This window comes from Bufo gargarizans, chromosome 1 (genome assembly GCF_014858855.1).
Source record: "Bufo gargarizans isolate SCDJY-AF-19 chromosome 1, ASM1485885v1, whole genome shotgun sequence".
Classification (NCBI taxonomy): Eukaryota; Metazoa; Chordata; class Amphibia; order Anura; family Bufonidae; genus Bufo; species Bufo gargarizans.
In genome coordinates, this window is record NC_058080.1 from 544,547,871 (window position 1) to 544,564,785 (window position 16,915).

At 43.3% G+C, this 16,915-nt stretch overlaps 1 protein-coding gene across 1 annotated transcript in view; it reads left to right on the plus strand.

Annotated features, from left to right (window-relative positions):
- Window positions 1-4,243: 4,243 nt before the first annotated feature.
- The window catches only part of TOP3B (DNA topoisomerase III beta), a 68,565-nt gene continuing 55,893 nt past the window's right edge, over window positions 4,244-16,915 (plus strand). The window contains exons 1-2 of the mRNA XM_044275552.1: window positions 4,244-4,363; window positions 13,577-13,711. Coding sequence (XP_044131487.1) covers window positions 13,642-13,711 — 70 coding nt within the window. The 5' untranslated portion in view covers window positions 4,244-4,363; window positions 13,577-13,641. The remainder of the gene's footprint in view (window positions 4,364-13,576; window positions 13,712-16,915) is intronic.

Consider the following 16,915-nt stretch of genomic DNA (forward strand, 5'->3'; position numbering starts at 1 on the left):
TGACATCGGATAAAAAACACACTGGTTCTCAGACTTGACACCCAAAAAAAACTAAAATAATTTAAAAAAAAGTATACAAATGACTCTTAGACTTTAGAGATACAAAAACATTTTTTGTATCAAAAAGGATAATATAGTCTAAAACCTAAATAATTGTACATTACAAGACTAATTAGGTATCGCCGCGTCCGTAAGAATCTCCTCTATAAAAATACCCCATGACCTAACCCCCCAGATTAACACGGTAAAAAAAAAAAAAAAAAAGTGCCAAAACAGCTATTTTTGGCACTTTTCCATTTCAATACGTTTTTTCCGGTAACAAAGCAAGGGTTAACAACCAAACAAAACTTATTTATTACCCCGATACTGCAGTTTACAGAAACGCCACATTTGTGGTCGTAAACTGCTGTATCACTAAAAGGCAGGGCGCAAAAGGAAAGGACCGACATGGTTTCTGGAAGGCTGATTTTGATGGCCTTTTTTATTGACACCATGTACCTTTTGAAGCCCCCCTGATGCCCCCCTAGAGTAAAAACTCCACAAAAGTGATCCCATCTAAGAAACTACACCCCTTAAGGTATTCAAAACTGATTTTACACCCTTTAGGTGTTCCTCAACAGTTAATGGCAAATGGAGATGAAATTTCAGAATTTAAATTTTTGGTAACCTTGCCTCACAAAAATGTAATATAGAGCAACCAAAAATCATATGAACCCTAAAAATAATCCCAACAAAACCGCGACCTTATCCCGTAGTTTCCAAAATGGGGTCACTTTTAGGGAGTTTCTACTCCAGGGGTGCATCAGGGGGGTTGAAAAAGGACACTGTGTAAATAAACCGGTCCATAAAAATCAGCCCTCCAAAAACCAAACGGCGCACCTTTCCCTCTACGCCCCGCTGTGTGGCCGTACAGTAGTGTACGGCTACATATGGGATGTTTCTGTAAACGGCAGAGTCAGGGCAATAAAGATACAGTCTTGTTTGGCTGTTAACCCTCGCTTTGTTAGTGGAAAAAATGGGTTAAAATGGAAAATGTGGCAAAAAAAAAAATTCATCCCCATTTGCCAATAACTCTTGTGCAACACCTAAAGGGTTAACAAAGTTTGTAAAATCAGTTTTGAATACCTTGAGGGGCATAGTTTCTAGAATGGGGTGATTTTTGGGTGATTTCTATTATATAAGCCTCACAAAGTGACTTCAGACCTGAACTGGTCCCTAAAAATTGGTTTCTGAAAAATTTCAAGATTTGCTTCTAAACTTTGTAACATCCCCAAAATATAAAATATCATTCCCAAAATGATGCAAACATGTCCAGGCAGGTATTATGGGATATCAGGATATTTCAGGGAGGAGGTAATAGAGGAGACGACTACAGCTCCCAGCATATCCAGGCAGGTATGGGATATCAGGATATTTCAGGAAGGTGGTTATAGAGGAGACGACTACAGCTCCCAGCATATCCAGGCAGGTATTATGGGATATCAGGATATTTCAGGAAGGTGGTTATAGAGGAGACGACTACAGCTCCCAGCATGTCCGGGCAGGTATTATGGGATATCAGGATATTTCAGGAAGGTGGTTATAGAGGAGACGACTACAGCTCCCAGCATATCCGGGCAGGTATTACGGGATATCAGGACATTTTTATTTATTTTTTAATTTACAACTGAAAGTGAAAAGTCATTTTTTTGCAAAAATTTCGTTAAATTTCGATTAATAACAAAAAAAGTAAAAATGTGAGCAGCAATGAAATAGAACCAAATGAAAGCTCTATTAATGAGAAGAAAAGGAGGTAAAATTTATTTGGGTGGTAAGTTGCATGACCGAGCAATAAACCGTGAAAGTAGTGTAGTGCAGAATTGCAAAAAGTGGTCTGGTCATTAAGGGGGTTTAAGCTAGGGGAGCTGAGGTGGTTAAGGAGTTAACTTCAGTGCTGCGCGCGTTCACGTGAAATCTCGGGTCTCACGAGATGACGCCAATAGGCGTCGCTGAGACCTGAGAGCGCCGCCGTCCTAACGCCTATCGGCGTTAGTGTGACGGGAGGTGGTTAAAAAAAGCTGTTATTGTGTAAAAATGACATAAATAAATAAAAAAGTATACATATTAGGTATCGCTGCGTCCGTATCGACCGGCTCCATAAAAATATCACATGACCTAACCCCTCAGATGAACACCGTAATTTTTTTTTAATAAATACTGTGCTAAATAAACCATTTTTTTGTCACCTTACATCACAAAAAGTGTAATAGCAGGCGATCAAAGAGTCACACGCACCCCAAAATAGTGCCAATAAAACCGTCATCTCATCCCGCGAAAATCATACCCTAACCAAGGTAATCGCCCAAAAACTGAAAAAAGTATGGCTCTCGGACTATGGAAACACTAAAACATGATTTTTTTTGCTTCAAAAATGAAATCATTGTGTAAAACTGACAAATAAAAAAAAAAGTATACATATTAGGTATCGCCGCGTCCGTGACAACCTGGTCTATAAAAATATCACATGATCTAACCTGTCAGATGAATGTTGTAAATAACAAAAAATAAAAACGGTGCCAAAACAGCTATTTCTTCTTATCTTGCCTCACAAAAAGTGTAATATAGAGCAACCAAAAATCATATGTACCCTAAACTAGTACCAAAAAAACTTCCACCCTATCCCGTAGTTTCTAAAATGGGGTCACTTTTTGGGAGTTTCTACTCTAGGGGTGCATCAGGGGGGCTTCAAATGGGACATGGTATAAAAAAAAACTAAAAAAAAAAAAACTGTCCAGCAAAAACTGCCTTCCAAAAACCGTATGGCATTCCTTTCCTTCTGCCCCCTGCCGTGTGCCCGTACAGCAGTTTACAACCACATATGGGGTGTTTCTGTAAACTACAGAATCAGGGCCATAAATATTGTTTTGTTTGGCTGTTAACCCTTGCTTTGTAAAAGTAAAAAAATATATTAAAATGGAAAATCTGCCAAAAAAGTGAAATTCTGAAATTGTATCTCTATTTTACATTAATTCTTGTGGAACACCTAAAGGGTTAACAACGTTTGTAAAATCAGTTTTGAATACCCTGAGGGGTGTAGTTTCTTAGATGGGGTCACTTTTATGGAGTTTCTTCTCTAGGGTTGCATCAGGGAGGCTTCAAATGGGACATGGTATCAAAAAACCAGTCCAGCAAAATCTGATTCCAAAATCTGTATGGTGATCCTTTCCTTCTGCGCAATGCCGTGTGCCCTATCTGTAGTTTACAACCACATATGGGGTGTTTCTGTAAACTACAGAATCAGGGCCATAAATATTAAGTTAGGTTTGGCTGTTAACCCTTGCTTTGTAACTCGAAAAACAAATTTTGAAATGATATCTCTATTTTCCATTAATTCTTGTGGAATACCTAAAGGGTTAACAAAGTTTGTAAAATCAGTTTTGAATACCTTGAGGGGTGTAGTTTCTAGAATGGGGTCATTTTTCAGTGGTTTTTATTATGCAAGCCTCACAAAGTGACTTCAGACCTGAACTGGTCCCTAAAAATTGGGTTTTTGAAAATTTCAAGATTTGCTTCTAAACTTCTCAGCCTTGTAACATCCCCCAAAAAATAAAATATCATTCCCAAAATGATCCAAACATGAAGTAGACATATGGGGAATGCAAAGTAACAACTATTTTTGGAGGTATTACTATGTATTATAGAAGTAGAGACATAGAAACTTGGAAATCTGCAATTTTTTTTACAAATTTTTTGCTACGTGTTTTTTTTTTTTTTTTTTTTAATAAAAGTTTTTTTTTTTTTTTACTTCATTTTACCAGTGTCATGAAGTACAATGTGACGAAAAATCTCAGAATGGCCTGGATAAGTAAAATCGCTTTAAAGTCATTGCCACATAAAGTGACACGTCAGATTTGCTAAAAATGACAGGGTCCTGAAGGGGTTAAGGTGGGGTGTATGGTATCTGTTTAGGAAGTCCAGTGTTTTTTTTTTTTTTGGGGGGTATGAAGAATGGGGTCATATTTGGGATACAAATGGCTTAGCTTATGAGCGTAGTCAAACCTTGCCAAAAGTAAGATTAATTGACCTCACAGAACATCACTACATAAGATGCAGCTGTCACCATGGGCTTCATGTCCCACCATGTCTTGTGGTCGTCTCCATGGAGGCCACCAGTCAGAGCCCCACAGTACGGGTACACAGCACTGTCCGCCCGCTGCCCACACACTCCCCTGTGAGGAGCCAGCCGCCGGATGGACGGCCGGCCCAGGAAGTGATGTCGTCCAACATGGCGGCGCCCTTGTCTGTGAAGAAAGTCCCGGCTTCCCTGCGCTCTGTGAGAAGTATGTGAGGGGAAGACACAAAGTGAGGACCAGCCGCCACATAAGTAAGACAGCTGCCGGGGCCTCCTGACTCCTCATAGTACATAGGGGCTGACAGCAGTGCTATCATATATACATGTTCCGGTAAATCATCTCCCGGTGATAGAAGCTTCTGCCATTGTCTTCTCGGGTTCTGGTCTGGGCAATGTGGAGGGATGAGGCTGGCTAAGTACACGCACCCAGCACCCACAATAAACGGCCGTAACCCTTTCGCGGACAGAACACATTTCTGGGATGCTGCATGTAACATGAATTTTGCCTACAGAATAAGTGCGCCTGTTTTTTTTTTTTTTTAAAGCACCTGGATTTTTTATGATGTTTTGGGTGTTTTTGCAAAATGCCAAGCGCTCCAGACAAAAAACATAACACTTCCATAATCCCCAAAAAGGAGGACACCACACATACCTGAGACAGTGGGTGACCACACAGAATGTATACCAGTATCAGGGGACAAAGAGGACTACAACTCCCAGCATGTAATGTGATAGAGTGCATTACAGGGAGGAGGTAAAAGGGAGAGGACTGTCACTCCCAGCATATCCCGGCAGGTATTATGGGATAGCAGGATATTTCAGGGAGGAGGTAATAGAGGAGACGACTACAGCTCCCAGCATGTCCAGGCAGGTATTATGGGATATCAGGATATTTCAGGGAGGAGGTAATAGAGGAGACGACTACAGCTCCCAGCATATCCCGGCAGGTATTATGGGATATCAGGATATTTCAGGGAGGAGGTAATAGAGGAGACGACTACAGCTCCCAGCATATCCCGGAAGGTATTTTAGGATATCAGGATATTTCAGGAAGGTGGTTATAGAGGAGACGACTACAGCTCCCAGCATATCCCGGCAGGTATTTTGGGATATCAGGATATTTCAGGAAGGTGGTTATAGAGGAGACGACTACAGCTCCCAGCATGTCCGGGCAGGTATTATGGGATATCAGGATATTTCAGGGAGGAAGAGGTATAAGACGAGACTACAACTCCCAACAACACTGGTCACGGGTAGCGGCGATCCCCTAGAAATGAATGGGATTGCTGCGGCTGGATTTCTTGCGCTCTAAATAACTCCACCTAATAAACAAAAGCACCAGAATACTTTATTTTTTTACAGTTTTCTCACATTATCTGCAAACAAACAGTTTTCATGAGATTTTTTTTCCTGGAGAAAAGGTGATGTTAAAGAGGACCTTTCATCGGTCCAAACATTGTGAACTAAGTATCATGACATATACAGCGGCGCCCGGGGATCTCACTGCACTTACTATTATCCCCGGGCGCCGCTCCGTTCTCCCGCTATGCCCTCCGCTATGTTTGGTCACTTGGTTGTAGTAGGAGGAGACTGCCCTTGTTCTCTTAGGCGTCTCCTTCTCACCGGCTGTAGCGCCGGCCAATCGCAGCGCAGAGCTCACAGCCTGGGAGAAAAAACGTGTGTGAATGCAGCCTGTGACCACCACCACACGGGTGCAGGTTTAAAAACAGAATCGGCACCAAATCACATAAAAACCTGCGTGTGTTAGGGTACTTTCACACCTGCCGCAGAGGATTCTGGCAGGCAGTTTAATACTGGATCCGTGTCTCCTGTGTCATCCGGAAAAAATGATCTGATATTTATTTTTTGCATTTTTAAATGTCTTTAAAGGGTTTTTAAAGACAAAAAGCCGGATCAATTTTGCCGGAACACTTAATGCCGGCACTAATACACTTCAATGTAAATTAATGCCGGATCCGGCATTCCAGCCGGAGATAAAACTACAGCATGCTGTGGTATTTTCTCCGTCCAAAAAACGTAAGAGGGACTGAACTGAAGACATCCTGAACGGAATGCAATGGGGATAAAACTGATCAGTTTTTTTTCAGTATTGAGCCCCTAGGACGGAAGGGTGAAATCTGCACAAAAGAACTGCACAGAGAACAGACATGCTGAGGAGCAGTGATGGCCAGTTCGCAGTGTTCGCCGAACACATGCGATCTGCCATCTTTATTCCCAAGTCCGGCGATGCAGAGGTAAGTCCTTACCTGTGCCTGCGCGGCTCTGAAACACATGCCGAGACCAGCCTTCATCGGGTTGTTCTCGGAACTGCCTGCTCCCGGTGACCGCATGTGTTTCAGAGCCGCGCAGGCACATTACCTCTGCATCGCCGGACTTGGGAATAAAGATGGCAGATCGCATGTGTTTGGCGAACACTGCGAACTGGCCATCACTGCTGAGGAGTTCAGAATCCACACAGAAGGTCCATTTCCGCACTGAAGAAAAAAAGCAACGTGTACATGAGTTTTGTGTAATCTCATATACTTTGCTGGTGCCGTATTAGGCCACATGAACGTGCCATGTTTTGCGGTCCGCAAATTGCAATTTACGGAACGGGCGGCCCTTTTAGAAATGCCTATTCTTGTCCGCAAAATGGACAAGAATAGGACATGATTTCTAATTTATAAAGTTTCCGTGTGGGGAATTGACCTGCCGTGAGGATTTCCAAATCCGCAGCATGTGAATTATGTTTGCGGTTTTAGCTGCGGATTTCACCATTTTCCAGTGACGGGTGAGATCTGTGGAAAAACCGCATAAAATCCAAACCAAAAACCGTTGTTAGAAATTTTTGATTTTGGTGCGGATATGCTGCAGAAACGCACATGAATCTTGTAGGTCATCATTATCGGTTCACTTCAATGGGGTGGCTCCGTCCTATTCGCCTGAATAAGGAACCATTCCATCAAAGTGAATGGGACGAGGAGCTGTAATGACACGTGCTTGCCTCGGCAGTTGCGACAGCGAGCGGGTCAACAGAGCGCATACAAGCGCTGCTGTCTCTTCCATCAGCTGATCGGCAAGAGTACCGGCAGTCAGCCCCCGCCGATCTGATAATGATAATCTATCCCGAGGATAGGTCATCAATATAAAAATGGGTGTTCAAGGATTTTAATATTGATGGCCTATCCTTTTTTTCCATCAAGGCATCTGAGTGGCCATTAACCTGGAGCGAGCTGCTTTCTGCTACATTAACCCCTGCAACAACAACGTTGAAGCCGTTTGGTGGCTATGACAACCTGGGGCCTGGGAAGGCTGTCATACTTCCCATAGTAAAGTCCAGGCAGGGCTTAATAGGAACACAGCAATTTTAGCATAGACTTCAGTGGTACATCATGTGGCTGTTTGAATAAAAAGATAAAAGAAAAGTTATGCTTCTTGAAAGGCAGGTATTAAAAAAGAAGTATATGCAGTTATTAATATAACCTTAAAATAATAGTGGCCAACCCCTTCAATAAAGCATCAAAGCTGTTTTCCGAGATTTTTATACTCTGGGTAGGTCATCAGTATCTGATCAGGGGGATCCGAAACCCGGGACCCCTGCTGATCAGCTGTTTGAGAAAGTACTGGCGCTCACAGTAGTGTCGCTGCCTTTTCTCAGCTCCACCTAGCACCGTGCCGTGCATTGGATAGCGGCTGTTCACTTCAGTGAGACTGAGCTGTGCTTTTGCCATGTGACCGATGAAAGTGACATCACACGGCCTAGGGAAAGCTGGAGAAGACTTAGGCTACTTTCACACTTGCGGCAGTGTGATCCGGTGGGCAGTTCAGTCGTCGGAACTGCCCGCCGGATCAGCCGATTTGGATGTGACTGAAGGCATTTGAGAGACGGATCCGGATGCGGATCCGTCTCACAAATGCATTGCAAGAACGGATCTGTCTCTCCGCTTGTCATGCAGACAGACGGATCAGTCTTGTATTTTTTTTCACATTTTTACCGGTCTACGCATGCGCAGGCCGGAAGGACGGATCCGGCATTCCGGTATTTTGAATGCCGTACCCGGCACTAATACATTCCTATTGGGAAAAATGCCGGATCCGGCATTCAGGCAAGTCTTCAGTTTTTTTTTTGCCAGAGATAAAACCGTAGCATGCTACGGTTTTATCTTTTGCTTGATCAGTCAAAACGACTGAACTAAAGAAATCCTGATGCATCCTGAACAGATTACTCTCCATTCAGAATGCATGGGGATGTGCCTGATCAGTTCTTCTCCGGTATAGAGCCCCTGTTACGGAACTCTATGTCGGAAAAGAAAAACGCTAGTGTGAAAGCACCGGTGCCAGAAAACATCTGATCGGTGGGGGACCCCTACCAATCCAGAAGACAGGTCATTATTATAAAAGTTTTGGAAAACCCCTTTAAAAGCATTCAATCTGAGGGCTCTTTCACACCTGCGTTCTTTTCTTCCGGCATAGAGTTCCGTCGTCGGGACTCTATGCCGGAAGAATCCTGATCAGTTTTATCCTAATACATTCTGAATGGAATGAAATCCATTCAGGATGCATCAGGATGTCTTCAGTTCCGGACCGGAACGTTTTTTTGGCCGGAGAAAATACCGCAGCATGCTGCGCTTTTTGCTCCGGCCAAAAATTCTGAAGACTTGCTGCAAGGCCGGATCCGGAATTAATGCCCATTGAAAGGTGTTGATCCGGATCCGGCCTTAAGCTAAACGTCGTTTCGGCGCATTGCTGTATTTGATGTTTAGCTTTTTCTCAATGGTTACCATGGCTGCCGGGACGCTAAAGTCCTGGCAGCCATAGTAAAGTGTAGTGGGGAGCGGGGAGCGGGGAGCAGTATACTTGCCGTCCGTGCGGCTCCCCGGGCGCTCCAGAGTGACGTCAGGGCGCCCCAAGCGCTTGGATCACGTGATCGCATGGCACGTCATCCATGCGCATGGGGCGCTCTGACGTCATTCTGGAGCGCCCCGGGAGCCGCACGGACGGTAAGTATACTGCTCCCCCGCTCCCCGCTACAACTATGGCAACCAGGACTTTAATAGCGTCCTGGCTGCCATAGTAACACTGAACGCATTTTGAAGACGGATCCGTCTTCAAATGCTTTCAGTTCACTTGCGTTTTTCCAGATCCGGCGTGTAATTCCGGCAAGTGGAGTACACGCCGGTTCCGGACAACGCAAGTGTGAAAGCGGCCTGAACAAGATAATATATTTTGTACCTAAATGTGTATAATAGAATATAACAAATAGTAAATGTAATCACTTCATTACCTGGCGGATTTTCAGTTTGAGTTTTTTTTCACTCCCTGCCTTTCCTGGGCCATAACTTTTTTATTTTGCCATTTACATAGCTGCATGAGGGCTTGTTTTTTGGTGGAATAAGTTATCCTCTGTACTGGCACCATGTAGTATTACATACCATGTAGTTGGGACCCGATATAAAATTCCAAATGGGGTGGCATTGGAAAGAAAATGCAATTCCACAATAGTTTTATAGGTTTTGTTTTTAATGGCCTTTCCTATGTGATAAAACTGACCTGTTACCTTCATTCTCCAGGTCAGATTACAGCGATACAACATATACTGGTATATTGTTTTTCTTGTGTTTTAATACTTAAGAATATAGTTATGTCTGCAGAGCTGTGTGAGGGATCATTTTATTTTTATTTATTTTTTTGCGTGGTGATCTGTACTTTTCATTTATACCATTTTGGAGAGTGGAAAAAACAATAAATCGACCATTTAGATTTTAGTATTACAAGTGTGTTTAGACGCAGCAATGCCTATATTTATTTATAATTTTTTTGTTGGGGATTTTTTTTTTTTTTTTTTAAAGCCCCCAAGGACCTAACATGCAATTATCAGATTGCCATTTCTGTTCAGTAATGGAATTTATTCCATTAAATATACTGAATAGAAAATTCTGTATATTCCAATTTAGTGCTTCCACCTGCAGGCCAACATTTTAATATACCAATAATTAGGATTGTTTCAGGTATCGAACGTTCGATACCCAATCAATACTTTTAGCTCGGTATCGATATGATGCTGGGATTTGTCTTTTATCGATACTAGGCTGTGCTACTGTACAGCCTAGTATCAGAGAATGTTTTGCACTGCTCTCAGCAGCGCAGGGAAGGAGGAAGCAGTCTCTCCCTCCCCCTGTGCTACTGCCTCCAATGAGAGCGCAGAGGGCGGAGGAGGGGAGGGGCTGTGGCCACTGCGCCACCAATGATAACGTTTAATACATTACAAATGCAGGCGGCGGCAGAAACACATTGCCGGCACCCTGCCTCTGACAGGGCGCTGCGATCTGCGGCAATTAATCCCTCAGGTGCCGCTGATTGCAGCGCCCTGTCAGTGGTCGGATGCCGGCAATGTGTTTCTGCCACCGGCTGTTTTTGTATATTAAACGTTAAATATCATTGGTGGCGCAGTGGGGCCCCCCCCCCCCCCCGTATTAAAATCATTAGCGCAGTGCAGTGCACCCCCCCCCCAGTATTAAAATCATTGGTGGCAGTGTTGGTGGAAGTGGCAGCTTCTGATCGGAACCCCAGCGGTGTAATCCTGGGGCTCCGATCGGTTACCATGGCAGCCATGACGCTACTGAAGCCCTAGCTGCCATGGTAATCTCCCTGATGCTGTGTGTACTATGGACAGGGCAGCAGGGAGAGTGGGAAGTCCTATTCACCCTAATAGAGCTCTATCAGGGTGAATAGACAATCCCAGGTTCTAGCCCCTAAGGGGGGAAATAGTTATTAAAGGGGTTGTCCGGGTTCAGAGCTGAACCCGGACATCCCTCCATTTTCACCCCGGCAGCCCCCCTGACATGAGCATCGGAGCAGTTCATGCTCCGATGTTCTCCTTTGCCCTGCGCTAAATCGCGCAGGGCAAAGGCATTTTTAGGAGATCCGGTGACGTACCGGGGCTCTCCATGGGGCTGACAGGAACCCCGGTGACGTCACCGGCACTGAAGGGCGGGATTTAGCTCTGCCCTAGCCAGTAAAATGGCTAGGGCAGAGCTAAAGCCCGCCCCTCAGAGCCGGTGACGTCACAGAACACACTGCCGGGCGGAAGTTACCGCCCGGCAGTGTGTTATTGAAAACAAAAGAGCCTGTGCCCTGCGCGATTTAGCACAGGGCAAGGGAGCGCATCGGAGCATGAGATGCTCCGATGCTAGGCTTAGGGATGCCGCCGGGGTGAAAATAAAGGTATGTCTGGGTTCAGCTCTGAACCCGGACAACCCCTTTAAATAAACTATTAAAATATAAAAAAGTATCTCCTATGTGGTGAACGCCGTAAAAGAAAAAAAAAATGCGTGATTCGCCTTTTTTTTTTTGTCGCCTTGTCCCCCCAAAAAATATGATAGGACTGTTCGATTATGGTCCAGACGTTCCATAAAATACGGAATGCACGCTGCTTTTTTTGGCGCATTTTTTTTTCTGCGTGGTATCGAGTATCGCAAAACTTTTTTATGGTATCAAAACAGAATCTAAATTTTGGTATTGAAACAACCCTACCATTAATAGGCCTGGAAGCCTTTTATATATTTGGCCTATTCCTGCTAAGGAAAACCTTCCCCGATCTCAATGACGAGAAGGTGGTCGAGCTCCGGGAGCACATGCTTCCAGGTTTTTCAGCTCTCAGATGCTGTGGTCACATTTGACCATGGCATCTGAGGGGATAAATGTCCGTAATCGGCATTATCGCCAATGGCAGACATTAAACCCGGGTGTCTGCTGTGTGAACCAGCAGGCACCCTGCAGCTATGGTGTCCTCTGCATTCTGGATGAAAAATTGTGACTTGATCCATCAGTGCAGCAGAAGTACATATTATATATCAGTGAGTTAGCCTTAGTGGCCCTTGATCAAGCCATTTGAGATGGACAGAAAGCTATGTATTATTTCTGCTGTAATGGCTAAATAAAGAGATGCAAGGCATTGTGCCTTTTAAGAGTCCGCTGTGCGTCCTGCTATTCAGAATTTTTTATTCTTTTTAAAGTTGGAAAACGGGTGGCTGACAGAATTGAAAACTAACAACACATTTATGAAACAGTTGGGAAACTTTCAGTATGAAAAGTGGTATATTTCAAGATGTAGCTTTTCACACCAGCCTCACAAACCTTTCTTTAGCTGCTTCCTGAATCTGATGAAAAGTGCAAGCCAGTTTTCACACCTTGTACACGTTCTAATTTTACACATTTTTAGAGTGTCCTTCACTGCGTTTCAGTTTCTCTGCATGCTGCCAGTGAATGAAAACATCTTTGTTTGCACTGAGAGGCTGAACGCCTATACTGACTAGTTCCTGCTCAGCAGCGGTTCGGTACCGTTGTGTCAATTGTAGGATTCTAAGTCTAGACAATCCTCTGTGAGCTAAAAAAAAAATTAATAGCAGATAGTAGTTTCCTGTTCTAATAGTTTCTTAGAGTGCGTAATTGTAGGCAAAATGTATTCAACTTGCCCTGCCTTAAAGGGGTTATTCCATGATTGATGTTAAAATTAAAATCAGACATATAGTACATGATAATAACTTTCTAAGGGCACTTTCACACTTGCATTTTTCTTTTCCGGCATAGAGTTCCATCCTAGTGGCTCTATACCGGAAAATAACTGAACAGTTTTATCCTCATGTATTCTGACTGGAGAGCAATCCATTCAGGATGCATCAGGATGTCTTCCGTTCAGTCTTTTTGACTGATCAGGACAGAGAAAAAACCGCAACATGCTACAGTTTTATCTCCGGACAAAAAAACGGAACACTTGCCTGAATGCCAATTTTTTTCCGTAGGAATGTATTAGTGCCGGATCCGGCATTAAAAATACTGCAATGCCGGATCAGTCACACAGACCGAAAAAAAAGGTGGAAAAAAAAATAATTATATATATATATATATATATATATATATATATACACACACACACCAGATCAGTTTTTCCGGATGACACCGGAAAGACGGATCCGGCATTTCAATAATCAGGCAATGATCAGTCTTACAAATGCCATCAGTTGGCGTACGTTTTGCCGGATCCGGCAGGCAGTTCCGGCGATGGAACTGCTTGCCGGATCACTCTGCCACAAGTGTGAAAGTAGCCTAAGGCTAGTTTGACACTAGCAATTGAGAGGTCAGGCAGGGAACGGTCTGTTGGTTCTCTCTGTATGATACGGCATTGCTGGACACTGCCTGAATGTCCGCTGACCCCATTTACTATAACAGGAACCGGTAGAGATCCAGCCGCAACCCGGCAAATCTGCAGAGAATCGGATGGACTAAAACTGCTGTCTTATCCTGGCCATCTAGCTTATTCTTTGTAAAGTACAGTAGCTTTGATTTTCATTACAGAATCTAAAAGAAAGAGCGACTGCTGTTAGCTGTGGACGGTCTATTAATGAGCTGACATTCCCTTATTTGTATGTACTAGGTTTGTAATTTTAATCTGTTTTTGTTCCTAAGGATCTTTAGATATCTATTAAACCAAACTAACCAATAAAAGGCGGGGAAGCGACTTGCCCTTGAGAATGAAGACTGTGCTTATGGTAGCAGAAAAGCCTTCATTGGCTCAGTCGATTGCCAAAATCCTTTCCAAAGGTAAGGAACCATAAATCAGCTTTATACAGTGAGGATGTATGGTTTTACCCAGCAGATCTAGCTTGGTTACTATGGTCCATGAATCTAACCTGCCTGTGTACCTTGGCCGTCGTGTACATATCGATGAAAAGAGAGAATGCTTGATTATAAAGGATCCTAAACTAGTAGTCATGATTGTGATGTTATGGCCTTACATTTCTCAAAGAAGTGAATCATTGTCGTTTTCTGTTCTATAAGAATGTATAAAAAAAATGCACTAAAGAAAAATTTTCTGCCGTAGTGGATTGGAACTGATACTACACTGTATGAATACTGCCTTAGGCCGAATGCACATCGTGGTATGCCGGGCGGGATTCCTGTTCAGAGCAGGAGCGCACGGAGTCATTGGTTGCTATGACGCCGTGCGCTTCATGCAGCCGCTGCTGTACAGTAATACACTCGTATAGTGTATTACTGTAGTGCAGGGGCGGCATGAAGCGCACGGCGTCATAGCAACCAATGACGCCGTGCGCTCCTGCTCTGAACAGGAATCCCGCCCGGCATACCGCGGAACACGGCCGTGTGCATTCGGCCTCATTCAGACAACCGTATGCTATCTGCAAAAATGCGTATCCTTTTTTTGTGGATTAGATGCTGACCCATTCACTTCTATGGGGCCCTTTTCTATTCCACGGTTCCGCAAAACAAATTAAACATGTCCTATACTTGTCCGTGAAAATCAGGACATGGCCCCATTGAAGTCTATGGGTCCACAAAAATACTGAATGCTATCCGTTTTTTTACGGACATGCTAAACTGTCTGCAAAAAAACGGATCCGCATTTTTGCGGACAGCATACGGCCGTCTGAATGAGTCCTTATTCATATGAGAGGGATGTGTCTGAAGCTTCTATTCTGGTTCTTAAAGGGGATTTTCTAGTCTTCCAAAAAATGTGATTATTAACTTTAAAGGGTTTGGCCCTCTGGATAGGCTATCAATATCTTATCCTCCAGAGCTTGACACCCTGCATCTCCACCGATCAGCTGTTGCAAAGTAGCGCTGGAAGTTGGTGCTATAAGTACAAGGCTTAGTTTATTGTGTAGTGGATGGAGCTGCTCCCATTCACTTCAAGCTGTGTATTGCTGGAGTTTAATTATCCCCTATCCACAGTTCCCACCGATCCTGAGAACAGGGTCCAGTCCCCCCCACCTGATGGTGACCATGCTCCTTGCTGCCCCCCATTCCTTTTCTCTATGGGACACGGGAAATAGGCAAGTTCTGTACTTGGCTGTCTCTGGCAGTCCCAATAGAGAATGAATGGAGCATCAGGGCACATGCTTGGCCTGCGACTCCATAAGGGTTCATGCACATGAACTTGTGCTGCCTGCGCCGTGCATTGGGACCACAATTTGCAGTCCCCAATGCACAGGCACTGTCAGTATCTAATTGGCAGTGGTCCAGCACTGTACACCCCAAATAATCAGCTGTTCCAAAGCAGCGTCGAAGTTGACACCATAAATACACATTTCCATGTATTATGTAGTGTACAGAACTGGTTACTGCAGTGCTGCTCCCATTCAGTTCAGAGGGAGCAGTGTTGAATTAAAGGGGTTATGCCATGACTGATCAGACATCATATAATACCTGTTAAAAAATGAGGCAATTTAGTGGCTCACTGACTGTGCAATGTGGATAGACATACACCGGTACACCTAGAAACCGTGTGGACAGTAAATTGGAAAAATATAGTTGTGATGGCACACTCTCATCTGGTATATATTGGAATAGGTTATTAGGTTTAAAAACGTATTTAATTATATTCTTGGTATAAAAACAATTTGATAGACTGATGAAATGGTTGCGTGGTTGATATCAAGGTATAATGTACAGGCTGAGTGTATATACTACTAAAACTGGGTACATGTAGTGTTGACTACACTTAAGTGGTACAAGAAGGCTGGATATAATAAGTGCTGTAAGCAAGTAGAATGTATAGAGTGTTCAGTGATAGCTGAATATAAAGATAAACAATATTATCTAAATATACAAGAGATTGTAAATACATCAATGTGCATAAAAGTGTTTAAAATTCAAAAAAGACCAATGGGTATAAAAATTCAGTGCACTGAAATATTGTCCAGAACAAAAAAAGTAAAATATCATGTGGACGTGTATGAATCAAGAATGTCACTTGAACAAGACGTTTAATGTTGACGTCAACTTAATTATGACTTGATGTTCAGTAGGATTCCAGTCATAAATGTTCCCACTTTGTGGGGAGGAAACAGCTAGATTGCAGGTATATATATCTATATATTATAATATAACTTAGTAGTCTATATTTAGCTCCTATGAGAGATTTGAGTACCTTACCACTCCTCTACGGTTTTTGTGTTGCTTTGTCCTGCACGTGGTCTCTTGCTTTATCTTGTTGCGTCCCACGTGATTCTGGCGGGGCGGTGCGTCACTCAATCCGGGATTCTTGATAGGTTCTTTTCTTTATTACGAAGTTTGCAGGACACTGCGATTTTATTTTTTTGCTTAGTGTAGTTCTTCTTGGTGGATAATTTCGATATTAAATGGTTGTCCCGGTATTAAGGTTCCTCACTGTTTCTCTGTACCATCATATAATACCTGACAATCTCTTTCTAACAAAGCTAGAACCAGCCCTGTACCTCACATTGCTCCAATTGCTCTGTCAGATTCTCTTCAGGCTGGCAGCTCAGGGGGGCATGATCCCTGTAACTGCCACAGTTTCTAACGGAAGATATGGCTGGTGACTAGTGTTGAGCAAATAGAGCTTCGGATCATAGATCCGAAGTAGATTTGCTCAATACTTCATTTGAATGCTGTATGGAGATTTGTCCAGCATTTTTTTTACTTGAAAACCATTTTAAAACTTTGATCCAAAGTCTGCTTTGGTACTGAGGTACCAGCTGGTACCGAGGTAGACTTCGGATTCCTGTTTTTAAATGGTTTTAATGTTTAAAAATCAAGATGTCTCATAGGACTTCAGTGATAACTAATTTCAACTCACTGGAGCCTATACATTGTAATGCTGTACGAAGTCCTGTCTGCAGGACTTTTTTCCATCCAAAAATGCAGATTTGGAACAGGTTGGACAATAACCGATAAAAACTGATGTCTACATCTGTCAATTGAGGGAAAAACTTTTTTTTTTTTTTATTCCGAGAACTGAAACGCTGATGTGAACTCAGCCTTAGA